Source organism: Amblyomma mixtum, chromosome 3 (genome assembly GCF_055824585.1).
Source record: "Amblyomma mixtum isolate Tamu chromosome 3, ASM5582458v1, whole genome shotgun sequence".
In the NCBI taxonomy this organism is placed as follows: Eukaryota; Metazoa; Arthropoda; class Arachnida; order Ixodida; family Ixodidae; genus Amblyomma; species Amblyomma mixtum.
Genome location: NC_143014.1, coordinates 236167778 through 236185970, shown reverse-complemented (window position 1 = coordinate 236185970; position 18193 = coordinate 236167778). Strand labels below are relative to the sequence as shown.

The window sequence follows — 18193 nt, the reverse complement described above, 5'->3', positions numbered from 1 at the left end:
ATAGTCGGCTTAAATTCTATTTCTTTTTCTCTCGTCTCCATTCTTCTTCCTCCAAAAGATGTCTTGGCGGGAGTCATAGGCAGCCATTAGCAGTGCACTAATCACGTGCACAAAGCCTATTGCTGGTTACGATTCGTCAGCGATTGCGATTTTATTGCTTTCATGGGGGATCGAGCCACTTCCCACACCATCGTCTTCTGCCCCTTAATGCTCATTACTTATGGGGGCCGACATCACAAGCTTCTTCGTCTTCCATACACAGCCTAATTACTCGCATACACCCCCCTTCCCCCCACCATCTCTATTCTGTTATAGGGAGTCTGCATGAAAATTGTGCTCCAGCGGGAAAGCAGCTTTTTTTTCAGTTGACAAGGCCGTATTTCTGCCTGTCTACCCCCAAATTAAATTCGAATATGGTTTCTGGTTCATGGGGATTTAACGTCTCAAAGAGACTAAGGCTATGAGGGACGCCGTAGTGTAGGGCTCCGGAGATTTCGACCACCTGGGGTTCTTCACTGACATGGCACAGTATACGTACAGGGTCCGTCAAAAGTTCCCAGGCCACAGGGTCTGCTTTCAAGCGGCGTATACTGCCACTTACGACAGCATCAAAGACATCAAAGTTCTCAGAGGTGAGAATAGTACTTCTACTATCCTCTACAGAGATTTTTGGCTCCAGGGGTGTCGTAGCTGTCCAACTATAGCGCTCTAATGCAGACCCTGTGGCCTGGGAACTTTTGGACGACCCTGTACCTCTGGAATTTCGCCTCCATCGAAATTCGACCGCCGCGACCGGGATCGAACCAGAGTCTGTCAGCAGCCGAGCGCCATAACCACTAAGCCACTGCGGTGGCTAAAAAAATGTGAATACGCTGGGTCCTTATCTTTGCTGCAGCCGTTACGCACGGACTGTGCTCAAACGGTAGTCTGCAGATGGCTACGGTGGTTGAATGGATCGCGTGCTGCTCGCCCTCATTTCTGGGTTCGAATACCTGTAGCTGGCGGTTTTCTTTTGCTGCCTAGCGCTTGTCGTGAAATACCCCACAAAAAATGTCACGTGCAAAAATGTACACGAAATCAGGAAAGTAGGGCGAAGTCGGCGTGCAGAAGTTTAATTTTGGTCTCCAACCCGCCGGCGCATCAAAATGGCAGCCAGAGATGCGGCCCATGGCTGAGAGGAGAAACGCGCAGTCCCTTGCCGCTTTTCAGTTTCCAGATTCATCTTGTGCACTGCTGCCGCCGTCGCTGAGCGTGAAGCGCTTGTAGTGGCATAGCTTGAGCGGCAGAGGAGGTAACGACCACTGGCTGCATGGCCGCCTCCCTTCCTCTCGAGTCGCTGCTCACTCCTTTTTGTCCTCGTCCTTGTCCTCCTTGGTGGGCTGATCACCCGCCACGTCGGACTCCTGAGCAAGCCTGTCGCCTTCTGCGTAACAAGACAGACCACCCATTCGGCATGACTCATCGATTCAGAGAACTTGTTGCGCTAGTTGATAATTCATTGTAATTTAAAGGCGCCAAAAACCGCACACACACTATACAAGGGAACGGGCCAGAGCACCACTCTCAGCTGGCTGAGAGCACTTTCCCGGGCTCTTGTCATGTGAGTGTGTGTGGTTTTTGGCGCCCTTAAATTACGACTCATCGCGAGTTGTGCGCCCAGTTTTGGCTCTCGGATTCCGCGAGTTTGTTTAGCACACAGAAATGGCTGTGTGGCGCAGAGCTAATATTTATTTGCCCCTCATGTTGAAAGTGTTTTTGACTGCTGGCAAACGCGTTATTTGCACATGCAGCTTTCTTTGTGGGTTTAGAGGGGGTAGGGTTCTCCTGAGTTGAGCAGACATGCTATGTAACGCTGACCTTTTAGGATATTGCTTGCTCTGAAGGCCTCGAGTTACCGAAATTTAATGACCTGGCTAATGGACTGCGATCGCTTTTTTTTCGCGTGGGTTCTCAAGCTGGCAACGTTACCAACCACCCTTAGGTTGCGCGCCGGTTTTCTCCGGCCAGCGGGTGAAGAACAGGAGAAATGCCACTTAATGAGCATCAAGACCAAAATCGTGCACACCACATAAGCGCTGAGAGTGGCAGCAATGACGCCTACAAAACCTCGAGTTCTCTTTGTAAATACTGCGTTTTGCAATTTGTTGTAACGGAAGAGTAAGCTCGCGTAAGCTTTAATTTTTGCAAGAATGTACAGTTAGTGACCAACTCGCGGCGGTCATAGCCCAGTCTGCGCGATGATCGCCCCAGCTACGGCATTCATATAAGTCCGAACAAATGGCGTGACATAGTATAGGCATGAGTACACCGTCGCCATGCATTGAAGAGAGCAGGTGCTTAAAATCCAACTCGGCAGATGTGAGCACAAAACTGTAATAGAACAGAATCGGCTCATGCAATGTGCATCGGTGAAGCCGACCAGTCGCCACGTAAAATGCAACACAATGAGTTCACCGGCAAAATGAACGCGGCTTCTTTCGTCACAGCTGGGTGTCCATTCTGCTTGATACTGCCATGCGACACGAAGGCATTCGCCGTGCGATGCAGGTTGCTGCAGACTACCTCGCCTTCCGCTGACCTAACACCTCCCCTCGAATGCATCAGGCATTTACAAGCAGCTAAATTTCTTTAGTTTCGGCTGTTCATTGACAGCGAAGAGCTCGTCGACATTAAGCAACGAAACAAAATAAGAATTCCTGCTACCCAAATTGTCACTTATTCTTGATTTTTTAGTCTGTGAAAGCAAGCCGAACTAAGCAGTATCCGCAGAAACCTAACAATTCAGAAAAATGCTTTAGGTTTTCTGTCCAGATACACAGAAATGAATGGAGAGCACTTTCCGAGTCTGGGATACAGTGATATTCTGCTAGCGGTACCAGAAAGGCTAACTCACACAAACTAACACACGAATCAAATGCGTCCTTGCTACTTTAGCCTTGCGCGCACCCTTACGCCCACATGAACTGTTTCATAGGGATAACCTATGCCCTTAAACGGTGGCGGTGGAAACATTCATTGAAGCGAAAGCTTCCCTACGCTACGTAGAGCAGCCTTCAGCGACAGTGCAGATTTAACCTTCAAGCCAGTTAGAGGTCAAATAAGAGTAGAGCCATAGTTGACGGAGTGACGTCATTGGGACGTCACACCGCGCCATTGTACGTCACAGCGCGCCATTGTGACGACACAGCGCGATGTCACACGATGACGCGGAAATCGGCTGGCACCAGAAAGGCTAACTCAGGAAATGTCGCACAAATTTTCCGATTACGCATGCATGGTGGCCGAATCAACCGCTGCCGTCCTTGCTTCTTTCTTAGCCTTGCGCGCACCCTTACGCCCAAATGAACTGTATCATAGAGATAACTTGAGCCCTTGAAAGGTGGTGGTGGAAACCATAATATTGAAGCGAAAGCCTCACTACGCTACCTAGACAGCCTTCAGCGACCATGCAGATTTCACCTTCAAACCAGTTAGAGGTCAAACCACAGCAGAGCCATGGTTGATGATTTGATGTCATTGGGACGTCACACCGCGCCATTGTACGTCACAGCGCGCCATTGTGACGACACAGCGCGATGTCACACGATGACGCGGAAATCGGCTGGCACCAGAAAGGCTAACTCAGGAAATGTCGCACAAATTTTCCGATTACGCATGCATGGTGGCCGAATCAACCGCTGCCGTCCTTGCTTCTTTCTTAGCCTTGCGCGCACCCTTACGCCCAAATGAACTGTATCATAGAGATAACTTGAGCCCTTGAAAGGTGGTGGTGGAAACCATAATATTGAAGCGAAAGCCTCACTACGCTACCTAGACAGCCTTCAGCGACCATGCAGATTTCACCTTCAAACCAGTTAGAGGTCAAACCACAGCAGAGCCATGGTTGATGATTTGATGTCATTGGGACGTCACACCGCGCCATTGTAACGTCACACCACGCCGTTGTGACGTCACAGCGCGACGTCACACGATGACGCGGTGATTGGCCGGCACCAGAAAGGCTTACTCACCCAATTTCGCACAAAATTTTCGATTACGCATGCATGGTGACCGAATCAAGCGCTGCCATCCTTGCTTCTTAGCCTTGCGCGCACCCTTAGGCCCAAATGAACTGTTTCATAGGGATAACTTGTGGCCTTGAACTGTGAGGGTGGAAATAATAATATTGAAGCGAAAGCTTCGCTACGCTACCTAGAGCAGCCTTCAGCGACCGTGCAGGTTTCACCTTCAAGCCAGTTAGAGGTCAAACCACAGTAGAGCCATGGTTGATGGTGTGACGTCATTGGGACGTCACATCACGCTATTGTAACGTCACAGCGCGCCATTGTGACGTCACAGTGCGTCATTATGATGTGACACGATGACGTCACACGATGACGTCACACGATGACACCATATTTTAGCAGCCCAGCAACCCATAATATAGCAATCCAGTTGCTATATTTTGTGACTCGAAATCTGGTCTCATGCAGCTAAATCAACACCACGCTCGTCATTTGCCTGTCGTGCAAGTCCTCGATCGCAAGCTTCGCGCTGCCAAAGATCGCGGCACAACCGTCTCGCTCCACTGGATCCCCGCCCATGTCGGGATAACCGGAAACGAACAGGCTGATATTCTGGCGAATCGGTTGCGCAATGAGCATGTTCCCATCTCTCCCGATGTCTCAAAATTTCACGTCGTGCATCCCTCCATCTATGAAAGTGTCCTAGCTCGACACCCGGACGACCGTGTTGCTTCACGCAAACAACCTCGCCCCATTCACTTCGTCGGCTTTTCAGTCCACTATCGAGCAACTCTCCTTGAAATACGCATTGGCTGCGTATGGACAGCGGTAAGAGCCCATCGCCTTCGAGGCATTGACAACCCTTCCTGCAGGAATATGGTGCAGTTGAGACCCTTTCACACCTCATTTGCGATTGCCGAAGCTTTAATGGCCCCAGGCAGTCCCTACGAGCTGGTTTTCGTGAGCTTGCACTTCCGTCCGCATGTCTAGACGACGTTCTTTTTCCAAATGGCCCGCGTGAAAAAACACGGCGCTCCTTGAAACTCGTTCTCCGCTTTCTCGAAGAAACTGAACTAAGAGCGCGATTATAGCCCTCTAAATTTCACTTTAGCCAAGACAAGTCACGTTTTTCATGCAAGTTTCGTCCACAGCCCTCAATTTCGAGCGCTCACTCTCCCATTGGCCCGCCGCTCCGCGAATCAGCGGCTGCGTCTCCCACGGACCCGCGTGTGACCCGTGAATGCTCGATTCGAGCATATTTGTTTCTTTCCGCCTTTCGGCCTAATTTTTGTCCACGCCTAGCCTCCATTGCCATTCACCCAGATCCTTTTCATCGCTATCCTTTCACTCCAACCTCCCCAAACACGGCGCAACGGCGGTGATTCCCTCTCAGAGTAGACAGTTGAACGCGCCGTGTTTCCCTTTTCTAACTCATATTCATCAAGAACCTCAAGAAGAAGAACAAATATTCTCTGGTACTGCACAGTTACGTCGTCGTTTTTGAAAAACGAGTGAAGCCTGGGAAAAGGCGATGCGGTCAAGACCGTCAAAGAGTTAAGGGTACGCTTCTAGACACCCAAAAATCACAGCGCCCAGTTACTCGACCTCCACTGAGGATTTTGGAGCGCCTAAGTTTGCTGGTTGTAACTTCCTAGATCAGTTAATTAGATAGATAGATAGATAGATAGATAGAACTTTTATTCACGTCAATTGCCAGACAACATAAATCAGGCCTACCAAAGCCTCAAAGGGCTTTGGTAGGCCCAATTGGTTCCCAACTTTCATTCAGAGCCTGGTCATTCAAAGTTAGTAGAAAAAAGGCGTTGTTAAGCCTTCTATTCGCACTGCGTTAAATAAAGCCTGCCAAAGCGGTAAGAAGCTGTATTATTGCCTGCATTACACAATATAAAGCGACCAGGTAAAAATACCACAGGGAATTTCACCTATTTTTTATATAAAAGAAGACCGGCGCGTGTCTGCACCTGCAGAGCGTTTACTTGTAACGACAAAAGTAACTGAAACACGGATCCGCAATAGAACTGCACTGGCGTCCGGCGTAATTAAAAATCCAGGGCAGACAGGGGCAGGACTTTGGCGCACAAGCCTAGCACTGACACACACACGAGGACATGGCATTTGCTACATGTTATACAAAAACTTATGACAGGGCCCCCTGATCTCAGTTCAGTTGTTTTCGACGCAGTAAGGCTTCGAGAGCCGAAACCCCCGGTTACATAACGCCGAAGCGAAGTCTACAGCTGTCTAAGTTTATCCTCGAGCTTTCATCGTATCATATGCAAAAATTGTTTTCTCGCCTGGTAAGAACGCACACCAAACAAACGCTCGTTTTTAAGCCAGCTGCCGTGCCACACAGCAACAGATCGGCAGGTAAGCCTCACCTTGGTCCAGGCACATCATCATGGCGTAGGCCATTTGTCCATCATCCGCCATGGTGGCGATGTCGTGTTGACTCGCTTCAGACACTACAGGGGGTGGTTCCGTTTCCGAAGGCATGGCCGAGCCTTCTGGAAGCTTTTCTTCACTTTTCTCGCCTGCGTATGTAAGACCCAGTCAGTCACTACAGAGCCAGCCTTTCTGGAGAAGTATTTCCCACGTACACACGATGTGGGAGGTCAAATTTCAATAATGTAAATGCGCTACAAGAATGGAGACTTGTGCAAATCTAAGCTGAAATCCCCTTTCAACGTTTCTTTCGAATAAATAAACCTGTTGTATAGATCGAACAGCTTCATAAATAGGCTCAATGAACAATAAACCAGAGTCGCGATGATACCGAGAGAAACAGGAGCAGCCTATTTGAGGCAGTTTGCCGAGGGGGACGGGGGGGGGGGGGGGGGGCGGGTGGAATGATGCCATTGAGCGTTAAAATGAACCGTCCTCCAGAGGCGGTTTTGTTGGAGCGACGTTGGGGGGAGGAGGTGGGGGAATTGTACTGGCCCCCATTTGTTTCGACATAGAAAAAAATTTGGCACAAACCCTTAAGACTGCTAAAATGTGGGAATGCGATAGCATTACTGTCCCTTGGTGCACTGACACCCACCCACACACTCGAGTGCGTATGACACCACCCGGAACAAGTGACGGACGAACGGTTGCGTCACAATTTTGTTACGAATGTCGGGAAAACTGAGGCGAGACTGAGATCGACCAGTGGCTAGTATATATATATATAGTCTAACGACATGCATAGGATCGTCTGAGGTTGCGGTGCTCGGCTTGCTGTGTGCGTCAAACGGCCGCTTGAACACGTCCCCCAGTTTTTCTTGCCATCGTTTGGATTTTCTGTACCATCTCAGAGTACACACACCCAGCTTTGCTCGTAAGGTGTCAAGTAATACTTTTGAATTAAAAACAATGCAGGGTGTAATAGGACCGCCACCTCTAAGAGTGGCCCAGAAATCTGCCCCGACATGTTCTGCACACACTGAATAAAAACTTTTGGACGCGAACGAGCAGTTTATGGAGTAGTCTCAGGGCGGGGAAGTGATTCAGAAAGGAGCGTCACGCCACATAGCAGGATGGTGAGGTCGGAGCAACCCAGTGAGCAGATTGCCTTCCCACCTTATATTGTGTACACGAACAACAAGCAAGCGATCGGTGAAGAGCGGACATCCCCGCTTCTCTGAATAAAGCCGCAGCTTCAGTCTAAAGTCCTGGCCTGTGAGAAGGGGTGAGGCAGCAGCAAGCTCTATGAATCGCAGATCTTTCGGCCACTTTGCTTTTTATTTTTCAACAAGTGCTCAACATTTTCTTGCTTTCGTTTCCTGTAAAAAGGTTTCCCGTAACACTACGTAGTATACTGTGGTATTGTGTAATGAGTGGTGTGGGCGTGGCGTGGTATGGTATGGTATGGTATGGTATGGTATGGTATCTGGGGCTTAACGTCGTGAAACTACACATGAGGCTGTAAGAGACCCCATAGTGTAGGACCCCTGATGAATTTGGATAGCCTAAATTTCTCGAACATGCGATGACATCGCGCAGCACACGTTTTCTTTTTTTCACTTCACGTCCATCGAAATATGGCCGCCGCAGCCGGTATTCGAGCACAAGCCATTGGGCTCAGTAACCAAGCGCCATAGCCACTATAAGCCACTGCGGTAGTTTGTGGCGTTTTGACTAGCGCGGAGTCGAAATACGAACACTCTATTTTTTTATTTTATGATTCTTCCAACCGACATAGATGAACAACAGACCGGAACAAGCTTCGAACAAAATTGGATTTCTTATGCTAGCGTGAAGATTAACTGCAGGCTTTCTCCGGCTTTGTACTGTTCTCATACACAACTATCGCGGTTGACAAGAGCATAGCACGTAGACAGCAGGTAATTAGCCTAGTAGCTATCGAAAACCACTAAGCTTGGTTTTAATTTTCAGCATCTCTTCATCTGCCCTTCAAGTATGCAGCTGTTTGTAGAGATCTTTGCTACTCGAAGCGTTCGCCGCAAACAATGTGCTACGGTTTAGTGCGCGCAAGCAGCTAATGCTTGCTCGGCGGTACGAATAGTGCTTTACGACGTAAAGGGACGAAAATGAGACCCACCTTTGCCTTCCGGTTTCTTTTCCCATTGGTTGTTCCCGCACACAGTCTCGCCTTCCTGCATTTGGCGCTGTACTTCCGCTGGTTCAGCGGGCAACGCCTGCAATGATTCAGAGCATGTCACAATTGCACTGGAAGCATGCACTCATCATGCAGACAACTTCACTGATAGCATCCTAATGCCCCCTTCGAATTAACGGGGCATATTCGAAGCGCACCTTACAGTTGCTACTATCAACTATTTGACCACTCACTTTCTTAGTGTCGTTTGATGGTTGGTTGGTTTATGGGGTTTAACGTCCCAAAGCGACTAAGGCTATGAGAGACGCCGTAGTGGAGGGCTCCGGAAATTTCGACCACTCTTTAACGTGCACTGACATCGCACAGTACACGGGCCTCTAGAATTTCTCCTCCAAAGAAATTTGAGATAGCATCGTGTCAAGAGTGTCGTTTGAGGTAGCAGTCACGTGCACTGACCGGAATACAGCATGTAATTTTAGAGATAATTTAAAACTTGGGAGCTTTAGTGTAAAAGCAGCTATATTTCGTTTCACATGGTTTTTTTAATTAAAGTATTTCGGGCAAATGCTTTAAGGGTTGTTGATCTTTGGCTGTCTCGTGCACAAATCTATTGTACGAGCTTGCGTTCCTTCCAGACGTGTGGACCTCGAGCAAAATTTACGTTAACCACTGGATTCAGTACGTCAGACATCACTTTATTAAACCGCTTGCTTCAGTGAATGTAACTTCTTCTTTCTCTAATGAAAGCGACATTGCAACTAGCGTGGAAACACAAGGACAGCGACACAAGAAACCGACGGGACAGCACGCTAGACTTCAACTGACGTTTTAATGCACACATAACAGATTTTTACACTTCTATTCGGCGCATGCTCAGGACACTGTACCCCCGCCCCCTTCTCTTTATCACGAAGCAGGTTGTCAAGCAAACAGTAAAGATTTAAACCAAATTGACGCGCAAGTTTTTCGACAGATAGATTAACTCTTTTCTCGTGAGGGCTACTGAGGGTGTGCTCACGCACTTGTCCCCTGCCTTATCAATGCAAAATGCTTCAAATATCTCCCTATCACCCTGCCTATGAAGCCGCCTCAGCACTCTCGTGTGGCTAAAGAGTGGAACGCATTTTTCTTCATTTCCGCCTGTTGTTTTGACTTTGCATTTGCGGCAATGTGCGGCCAAATGGCCCCCCGCCATCAGAGCTGCGACTGTAGTCCGGTGTTTTTCGTAGCCTTTCGTTCAGGCACTGGCCTGTTTGGCCAATATAACATTTACCACAGGTCAGTGGGATAAGATACACCACACCGATGGTGCAGTTCACAAACCGCCTGGCGTGTTTTGTTGCGCAGGTTTTTGCCTGGTAAGCATTGTTGACCATTCGGCACATCCTAGACAGCTTTTGTGGGGCAGTCAAAACGACAGGGATGCCGCACTTTCCCGCGGCCTTTTTGAGGCGATGGGACAAGTTGTGCATGTAGGGCACAGGCACCGGACGTCCCCCCGGGCCGTCATTGCAGCAGCCTGCTGTCTTGCGTCCCTGTCGGAGCTCTTTAATAAGGCTCTCAGCGACAGACGCCAGTATGCTGTCAGGGAAGCCAGCGCTACGCAGACGGAGCACTTGCTGCTCAACACTCACGTTCACTTTGTGCTCACAAGACTTCTGAAGAGCGGCTCTTAGGCAGTTCAGTGCTATCCCTCTCTTTACGGTTCTCGAATGGGCCGAATTATAGCTAAGAACAGGAATGGGCCAGTATAATTCGGCCCATTCGAGAACCGTAAAGAGAGGGATAGCACTGAACTGCCTAAGAGCCGCTCTTCAGAAGTCTTGTGAGCACAAAGTGAACGTGAGTGTTGAGCAGCAAGTGCTCCGTCTGCGTAGCGCTGGCTTCCCTGACAGCATACTGGCGTCTGTCGCTGAGAGCCTTATTAAAGAGCTCCGACAGGGACGCAAGACAGCAGGCTGCTGCAATGACGGCCCGAGGGGACGTCCGGTGCCTGTGCCCTACATGCACAACTTGTCCCATCGCCTCAAAAAGGCCGCGGGAAAGTGCGGCATCCCTGTCGTTTTGACTGCCCCACAAAAGCTGTCTAGGATGTGCCGAATGGTCAACAATGCTTACCAGGCAAAAACCTGCGCAACAAAACACGCCAGGCGGTTTGTGAACTGCACCATCGGTGTGGTGTATCTTATCCCACTGACCTGTGGTAAATGTTATATTGGCCAAACAGGCCAGTGCCTGAACGAAAGGCTACGAAAAAAACCGGACTACAGTCGCAGCTCTGATGGCGGGGGTCATTTGGCCGCACATTGCCGCAAATGCAAAGTCAAAACAACAGGCGGAAATGAAGAAAAATGCGTTCCACTCTTTAGCCACACGAGAGTGCTGAGGCGGCTTCATAGGCAGGGTGATAGGGAGATATTTGAAGCATTTTGCATTGATAAGGCAGGGGACAAGTGCGTGAGCACACCCTCAGTAGCCCTCACGAGAAAAGAGTTAATCTATCTGTCGAAAAACTTGCGCGTCAATTTGGTTTAAATCTTTACTGTTTGCTTGACAACCTGCTTCGTGATAAAGAGAAGGGGGCGGGGGTACAGTCTCCTGAGCATACGCCGAATAGAAGTGTAAAAATCTGTTATGTGTGCATTAAAACGTCAGTTGAAGTCTAGCGTGCTGTCCCGTCGGTTTCTTGTGTCGCTGTCCTTGTGTTTCCACGCTAGTTGCAATGTCGCTTTCATTAACGAATTCACACCAACTAGCCCAACTGTCTTCCATGATCATATTCCTCTTTCTCTCGTCTTGCTTCATTACTGCAAATAAGGAGGTCGGGTAAGGACAAATTTCGACAGGGGAACACCTTGCAAATCAGTTTGTTACCCCGAGAGAATCGAAACCGAGAAACATTTACTAAATAGCAAAGGTGGACGTCAAGATGCAAGCACAAATCCAAGTGCGTATTCCTCGTTAGTGACCAGTCGATGCATATGTTTGCTGCTTCAATTGCTTTTCTGCACTAGTATATTACTCGACTTCGTTAGGCTTTTTGGATTTGCTGTGACAGTTACAATTGGTAAGCGTTGGTACGTGCATAGTAAAGTGAATATTCTAGCTCGATAGTACAAGGCACGCCTGTTGCTTCAAGTGCCTTGCGCGATAGTCGGCGTGATTGTGCATTGCTAAGGAGACTTTCATCATGCTGGCTTTTCTGTGGCGGTCAGTTCATGACTCTGCAACGTCACCATCTAAAATGCATCTCACTAATGATACTTCTCAAAGGGGGTTCTTGTGCTACAAAATGCCACTGCATAGACGCTCAAGAAAACCAGAAATTTATATCATAACTGCCCAGAATCAAGACCACCACGAATACAGATAAGAAAAACTGGACTACGAGAAAAGAAGCAAACATTCGTAACAAGAAAGACTCGCCGGGAGGTTAAGTTCTTTCATTCACCTCGCCTTGCAAGTGCCAAAGCTGATTTTTCATCGCATACGGAGTCCAAAAAAACCGGCCAAAAGCTGACGAAGAGATTTCAGCAGTCTTCACTGCGTTGGCCAGTTGGTCCATTAGAGCGCAGAGTTCATGCAGTAGGGAAAATCGCAGATCGAACAAAAATGCACATAAGACAGAGATGAGCGCTCTTTCTAGTCATTTTCTTCACTTGCGTCCGCGTCTCTTCGAGAAGTATACATGTGAGTCTAGCAGGATTGCCACATAAAATCAAGTAGTAAGAGTCAAAGATCCTAACAAATTGTAACATCTCACCATGTAGCTAAAATGACACCGCTCTTAAGCTGCCAGCTCTTTTGACCAAATATTGAATGAACGAATAAAAAAGAGAAGTGGCTCTCAGACGCTGAAAATGCGCTACCCATCTATAATTGACAATCTCAAACTATGGCAGCTGGCAGACAGAACATTTCATTTAAAATTTCAGCCTCGCGTAGAGTTCCGAGATCTGAGGGGATTTGTGCTCGAGCAGCGCACTCAGAAAGCCTGGATCTGCTTTAGTGCTAAACTGAATCAATCGTGATCGATGGCGCACGGAGCAGAAGGGAAGCAGCAAGTTTACGCTAAAAAAATCTTCCGCGAAATTTGCGCAAAAATAAAACACAAACAAATATATTTTTGTCTTCCGCTAAGAGCCGTACGCTGCTCAGTGCCTATATTAGCGGATGCCTTGCGGCAGGTAGTCCGTCTCGTATGAGCGAGGTACTCCTCTAAATGTGGTATGTTGCAAACGCGAAAGTTTGACGGATGGGCACCAGCGTTGAAAAGCCCGATGCTCATTTCCGTCATCCCATCTAACCGCCCTTTATCGAGGGTTTCTCCACTTGGAAAGCCTGGCACCTGGCCGGGGCACGCGTTTGGCCATCGAGAAAACCGGTTGAGCTTTTCGCCTAAGAGTATCCCGCACATACAAGACCAATGCGTTAACACTGTCCAACGTCGAACAATTTGGTGGCATAAAATCGGAAACCAGAGACCACGCCAGGATCAGGGCCTGAATGCTCATCGCTGTTCACGCGTGAGAGCGGTGCGCGGCTGACCAAAAATTCCACTATCTTCAGCCGCGCTAGCACGACTGGGTTATTATTGGGCTCGGACCAGTCACGAAACAATCTTAAGTGCAAACAGGTTTGAGCATCAAACCCCGCCGCGGTGGCTAAGTGGCTACGGCGCTCGGCTGCTGGCGCGAAAGACGCGGGTTCGATCTCGGCCGCGGAAGCCTAATTTCGATGGAGAAATTGTAGAGGTCCGTGTGCTGTGAGGTGGTCGAAATTTCCGGATTCCTTCACTACGGCGTCCCTCATAGCCTAAGTTGCTTCGGGACGTTAAACCCCAATACGGCAATAAGCCAAGCCAAGATTTGAGCATGAGGCCCCCGACTCGCTAGCCTCAGTTGCAGATTCAAAGTCGATGCCGATAACCACACACAGTGGGATGCTTCCAGGCCTAAGTGCGTCAAGAGGGGCATTTGGCGCTGAAGAGGGCTATCCACGTAGTTTCCGAATCTTCCTCAAATTTCCCTATGTGCCTATACCAAACTAGATTAACAGCTCACGCCGTAGTGGGGGACACCGCATCAATATCGCGCAGCTGGGGCCGGCGCCGCGGCCGGTCGGGAATCTCGTGCTCAGAGCTCGTGCTCGGCGCCGTGAACGCCATTGTGACCGAGCCGCCACGGCGCCTAAATCGAAAATGAGAAAGCAGAGAGCTGAGAGATGCAGGGTTCTTATCGGCGCAGTAAATACCGCTCCTTCGGCTGGGTGGCCTACCGCACCCCTGACGCGTTCCATCAGTCCCGAGCCCTACCGAGCCGTGGACGGCCGAATGCTAACTCGCACACCAGTGCAGCGAGAAAATAACGGGCCAGAGGCCCTGCTTACCGGTGCCAAGGTGGAGTCCTCCTCCAGGTCGGCGTCTATCTCGACGTCATCAACCAGGAAAAACCCGCGCCCGTCGTCTCCTTCCATGTTTCGAGAAGGTAGCGGCCCGGCTGCGCTGGATCACGGCTGCTCTGGAGCTCTCGTGCTGCGAGGCAGGTGCAGCCGCGAGACTGAGGCGCACCCGCTGTCTCGAGCGAAGGCGGTTCTCATCGTTCTTCATTCTAACACTGGCGAAATAATATTTTACTGGTCAATAAATACACGTCATCGCTATCAAGAGCCAGTCTTTTAAACATTATTTTGGGACCAAGGGATTATTCCCCCTCAAAATCAGGAATAATCAATTGGCACAGTCACAGGCACCACTTCGATGTGTCACGGCTTTGCCTCTGCCCGCCAGATTCAAAGAGGAAAGCCACTCCAATATCATCATTTCTAGCATGATGGGGCCTAGATAGATGCCTGATGGTAGATAACCACATGCAACTTCGATTCTATGAGTTTGCAAATTCACAAGGCAACTATAGTTTGTACAACCGATGTACAGATGGGCGTTTTGAAGGTGCTCTTTTATAAATATTTATTCCTAATATTCAACACCTTTTCGTCACACGTTAAACCAAAACACTGTGTAAGGAGCTACTTCTTACACCTTAGTCGAAACCGAATAGGTTACGCCCCGCCGCGGTGGCTCAGTGGTTACGGCGCTCGGCTGCTGACCCAAAAGACGTGGGTTCGATCCCGGCCGCGGCGGCTGAATTTCTATGAAGGCGAAATTCTAGAGGCCCGTGTGCTGTGCGATGTCAGTGCATGTTAAAGAACACCAGGTAGTCGAAATTTCCGGAGCCCTTCACTGCGGCGTCTCTCATAGCCTCAGTCGCTTTGGGACGTTAAACCCCAATAAACCAAGCCAAACCGAATAGGTTACGCTGTAAGTACGAAAAAGGAGGCGCCTAGTTTGCACAAAAAATTCAGAATTTCAACGCCTGATATCCTATCTCAAAACAAGGTCAGTGTTAGAAAACGCCAGCACGTCTGTGTGTTTAACGTTTTGTCAAAGCTGCTTTTTTTATGTAGGAAGCAATACAAACGGCGACATGCAGTTAAAGGAGGCTCAAACACTCTACGTCCCGAACAGAAAAAGCGGTACTAATCTCCTCAAGGGACAAGTCCATAGCATAGCAGCGCGTGGTAGCAGGTGGCACCTGTGAAACCATGGCGCTGCTTGTTACTACTGGGAAGTAACGGACACTCCGCTGACGACGTTATGCTGCTTACACTTGATCTCTGCCCGCAGGTTTTCTAGAATGACTTAGTTTAAATCCTCCCTGCCTTTCCTCTTATTCCTCCTCCTCCTTATTTTAAGTAGTCTAAGTTTTATTCAAATAACAGTGAGCGCGGTACGGTATGCAGTGGAAAGACAGTGAATTCTGGTTATTACTATCGTGCACAAACTCACCTCATGTCTAAGGCTGTTACATATGCTCCTTCGTCCTGAACAAGTACCATTCTTTGCGTGAAAGGGATAACACTGTCCTCGAGTTTCTCGAGATAGGAGGGCCAAAAGTCAACGATCGCTTGTGTATCGTTTCATCGAAGCCCTGCCTGCCCATTTGCAGGTGATCTATACCACCATGCTCGGGCTGTCCTACATATGGGAGCTCCGTGATCTTCGCCTTAAAACACAGGTAGATGGACATGCTGCCTTGTGCCGTTAGAAGCCCCCAGTCGCCGTACGTAGCCGGGTGAATATCATTGAGGAACTATAGAAAGCTGCGAATAACTTTGTCACTCTGACAAAACATGGGCATGGTCATGAGACTGCGGCAGCCACGACATATTCCTTCATCTGGGTAGTCTGAGAAACATTTGTGTCTCTGCGCCGAGAATTCGTCAGTGTCGCGATGCCCGGCGACGGACCGTAGTGCACGTGCCTCGGACGAATGGGGCGCGCCGGTTCATCGGGGGGCACCCCTCAATCCCCGTGTAACTCTAAAGGGATCTTGGGCTGTCGCCGTTTAGCAGTTTTTCTAAAAGCCGCAGTGGATGAAACGCCAGGTGCGGGAGCTCAATTAGAAGGAAGTGCTCGAACCTCGCTATGGGCATACTTTCTGCCATCGATCGCTGCGTGTCCGGGCAGCAAAAATATTGGATTTCTGGGAACGTGGTAAGAATATCATCGACTATTTCCAGGTAGGTTGACGTGCTTACTCGCCGGCACACTGTGAGCATAAGATAAATCCGTTGAGAAATGAAGACTGTCGGAATAAAATTTTGCAATCCCCACTAAGCAACTTTAAAACGCTTCGCGAGCTCGGCTTCTGTTGCGCAGACATCCCCAATAGTGGGTAATGTAATTAATGCTTTTCTAATTGGAATGAGTGGGGTCGACCCTCGCTAGTACGCTGACTGTGCCACCCATGAGAACCAGGGCTTTCCCTAAATGCGTATTGATCGTGGTTTTTGTAGACGGGGTATTATGTGCAACGGTACGGTTCTACAAAGACCTATGGTGTACCGCTGTAACTCGAAGAGCTTGGGTGCTCAGACGTGCATTGTCATGGATTAATGTCGTACGGTGCTGTCATGCAATCGGTGAGCACGTTTGGGAAGGGATGGAAGTAGCCATTCAAGAGGCAAACTTCAGATGGAGTCAAGGCGTCGTGCGTGTAGGACGGGCTCTTTAGGCAAGGTACGTATACGCCTGTTTGGAAGACACCGACCGCAGACTCTTTCCACCTCGCGCGTGGAGCTCCTGGAGAGTCATCTGCTCCGGCAGGCCAGTGACGATATGATTCGGCTTCCCAAGGAGCTTACATTGCGTTCGTTCAAGAACGGCGTAGCTCCAGCCATGCAGAACTCGAGATTCGAGGAGTAGCGTGACGCGTTTGGACATTTCTTCCCGCCTACTCCACTCGAGATGCGTATATCTCCGTGGATAAGCCAAGGATAAGGCCTGCATTGCAAACTAACCATTGCAGCCCACGCCTTTTTGCTATTCTTGGCCTGTGTAGTGTGTTTTGCCTAATACAGTTTACCTTCTTCTTCCTCTACTTCTACTTCGTCTTCTTCCTGCCGCCTTCATCAAGGCACATCGCCAGGACCCGTACAAGCCATTGACGGCGCTTTAAGTGTCGAGTCACTTTTGTTGCTGCTAAGAGTGATATAAAAGATGGAATTGAGCATGGCAGCTTAATAAGCGTCGGCGATGACTTCTATTGCTGAAGGTCATTGCGTGAGCCTGATTTGAGTTTTCAGCATTCCTGAATTTTCTGCAGTTACATGGGAGCCTTTTATGCCAGTCTACGAGAAAAGGGTTTTCTTTGTGTCAAGAATAGCTGCGAAATATGATTTATTGACCGAGCTGTGTTCATTTAATATGCCGCCGGGATCTCTAAATTTCATCGGGGTGAAGAAGTTTGTTGTTTAAGTGTGTCGGTGAGCTTTATGATTTGGGCAGCTTCCATTACGATTGGCTGCTTATAATTATGAAGTTGCAGGACGGAGGCAATTGTAATGGCATATCAGTAGAGCGAAAAAAGGTTGAGATTGAATACAGTGTTTCGAGTGGATCATGGCCATAGGCAGAGGTGAGCCGCTCTCGTTAACGAAAATTACCTTTTGGTTTTATTATACAAGTTCTCAAAATTATTGAGGGTTACTTATCAGCATAGATTAAAGCTGCTTTTTAGACAATTTTCTTTCGCATCGGCGACAGCTTGCCTATAGAGAGAGAGAGAGAGAGTTTATTGACGGGAAAGGCAGAGTGTATGGCCTGAGAAATGAACATCTGGCCTGCTACACTGTACTGGGGAACGGGAAGAGGAGAAAAAAGAGGGTCACGATGGGGAATGATGATGATGGGAGGAGGCAGATGAAAAAATACCAGGCACACTTGCCGGCATTACAAAATCGAGTCAGTGCCCGTATAGCTTAAAAAGCTTGAGAGCACTCGCGTTGCCTGTAGAGTTTTCGAACTATCTGGCCAAGCGCCGAGGATCAAATCCTCCGAGAGGGGCCTGGTGTCAAAAGACTTCAAAGTGGACGCTAGCATGAGTCTTTGTCGTGCAGATGCTGGTCACGCCACTAAAACAAGCTCTACAGCCTCTAGGACGCCACCTGTGGAACAATTCGACATAGCGGCTAGCGCACAAGGGAGACGCACACAGAAGGAACCCAGACAGGACCAACGCTAGGTTCCTTTCGTGTGCGTCTCCCT

The 18193-nt window shown here is 49.0% G+C and overlaps 1 protein-coding gene across 1 annotated transcript; it reads right to left on the bottom strand.

Annotated features, from left to right (window-relative positions):
• Positions 1-1340: 1340 nt before the first annotated feature.
• On the bottom strand, positions 1341-14061 carry LOC149354081 (uncharacterized). Its single transcript, XM_089575924.1, has 4 exons — positions 13975-14061; positions 8569-8665; positions 6404-6556; positions 1341-1423 (listed from the first exon to the last, which is right to left on the bottom strand). The coding sequence occupies exons 1-4, from the start codon at positions 14059-14061 to the stop codon at positions 1341-1343; spliced, it is 420 nt and encodes a 139-aa protein (XP_089432050.1).
• Between the last annotated feature and the right edge of the window lie 4132 nt (positions 14062-18193).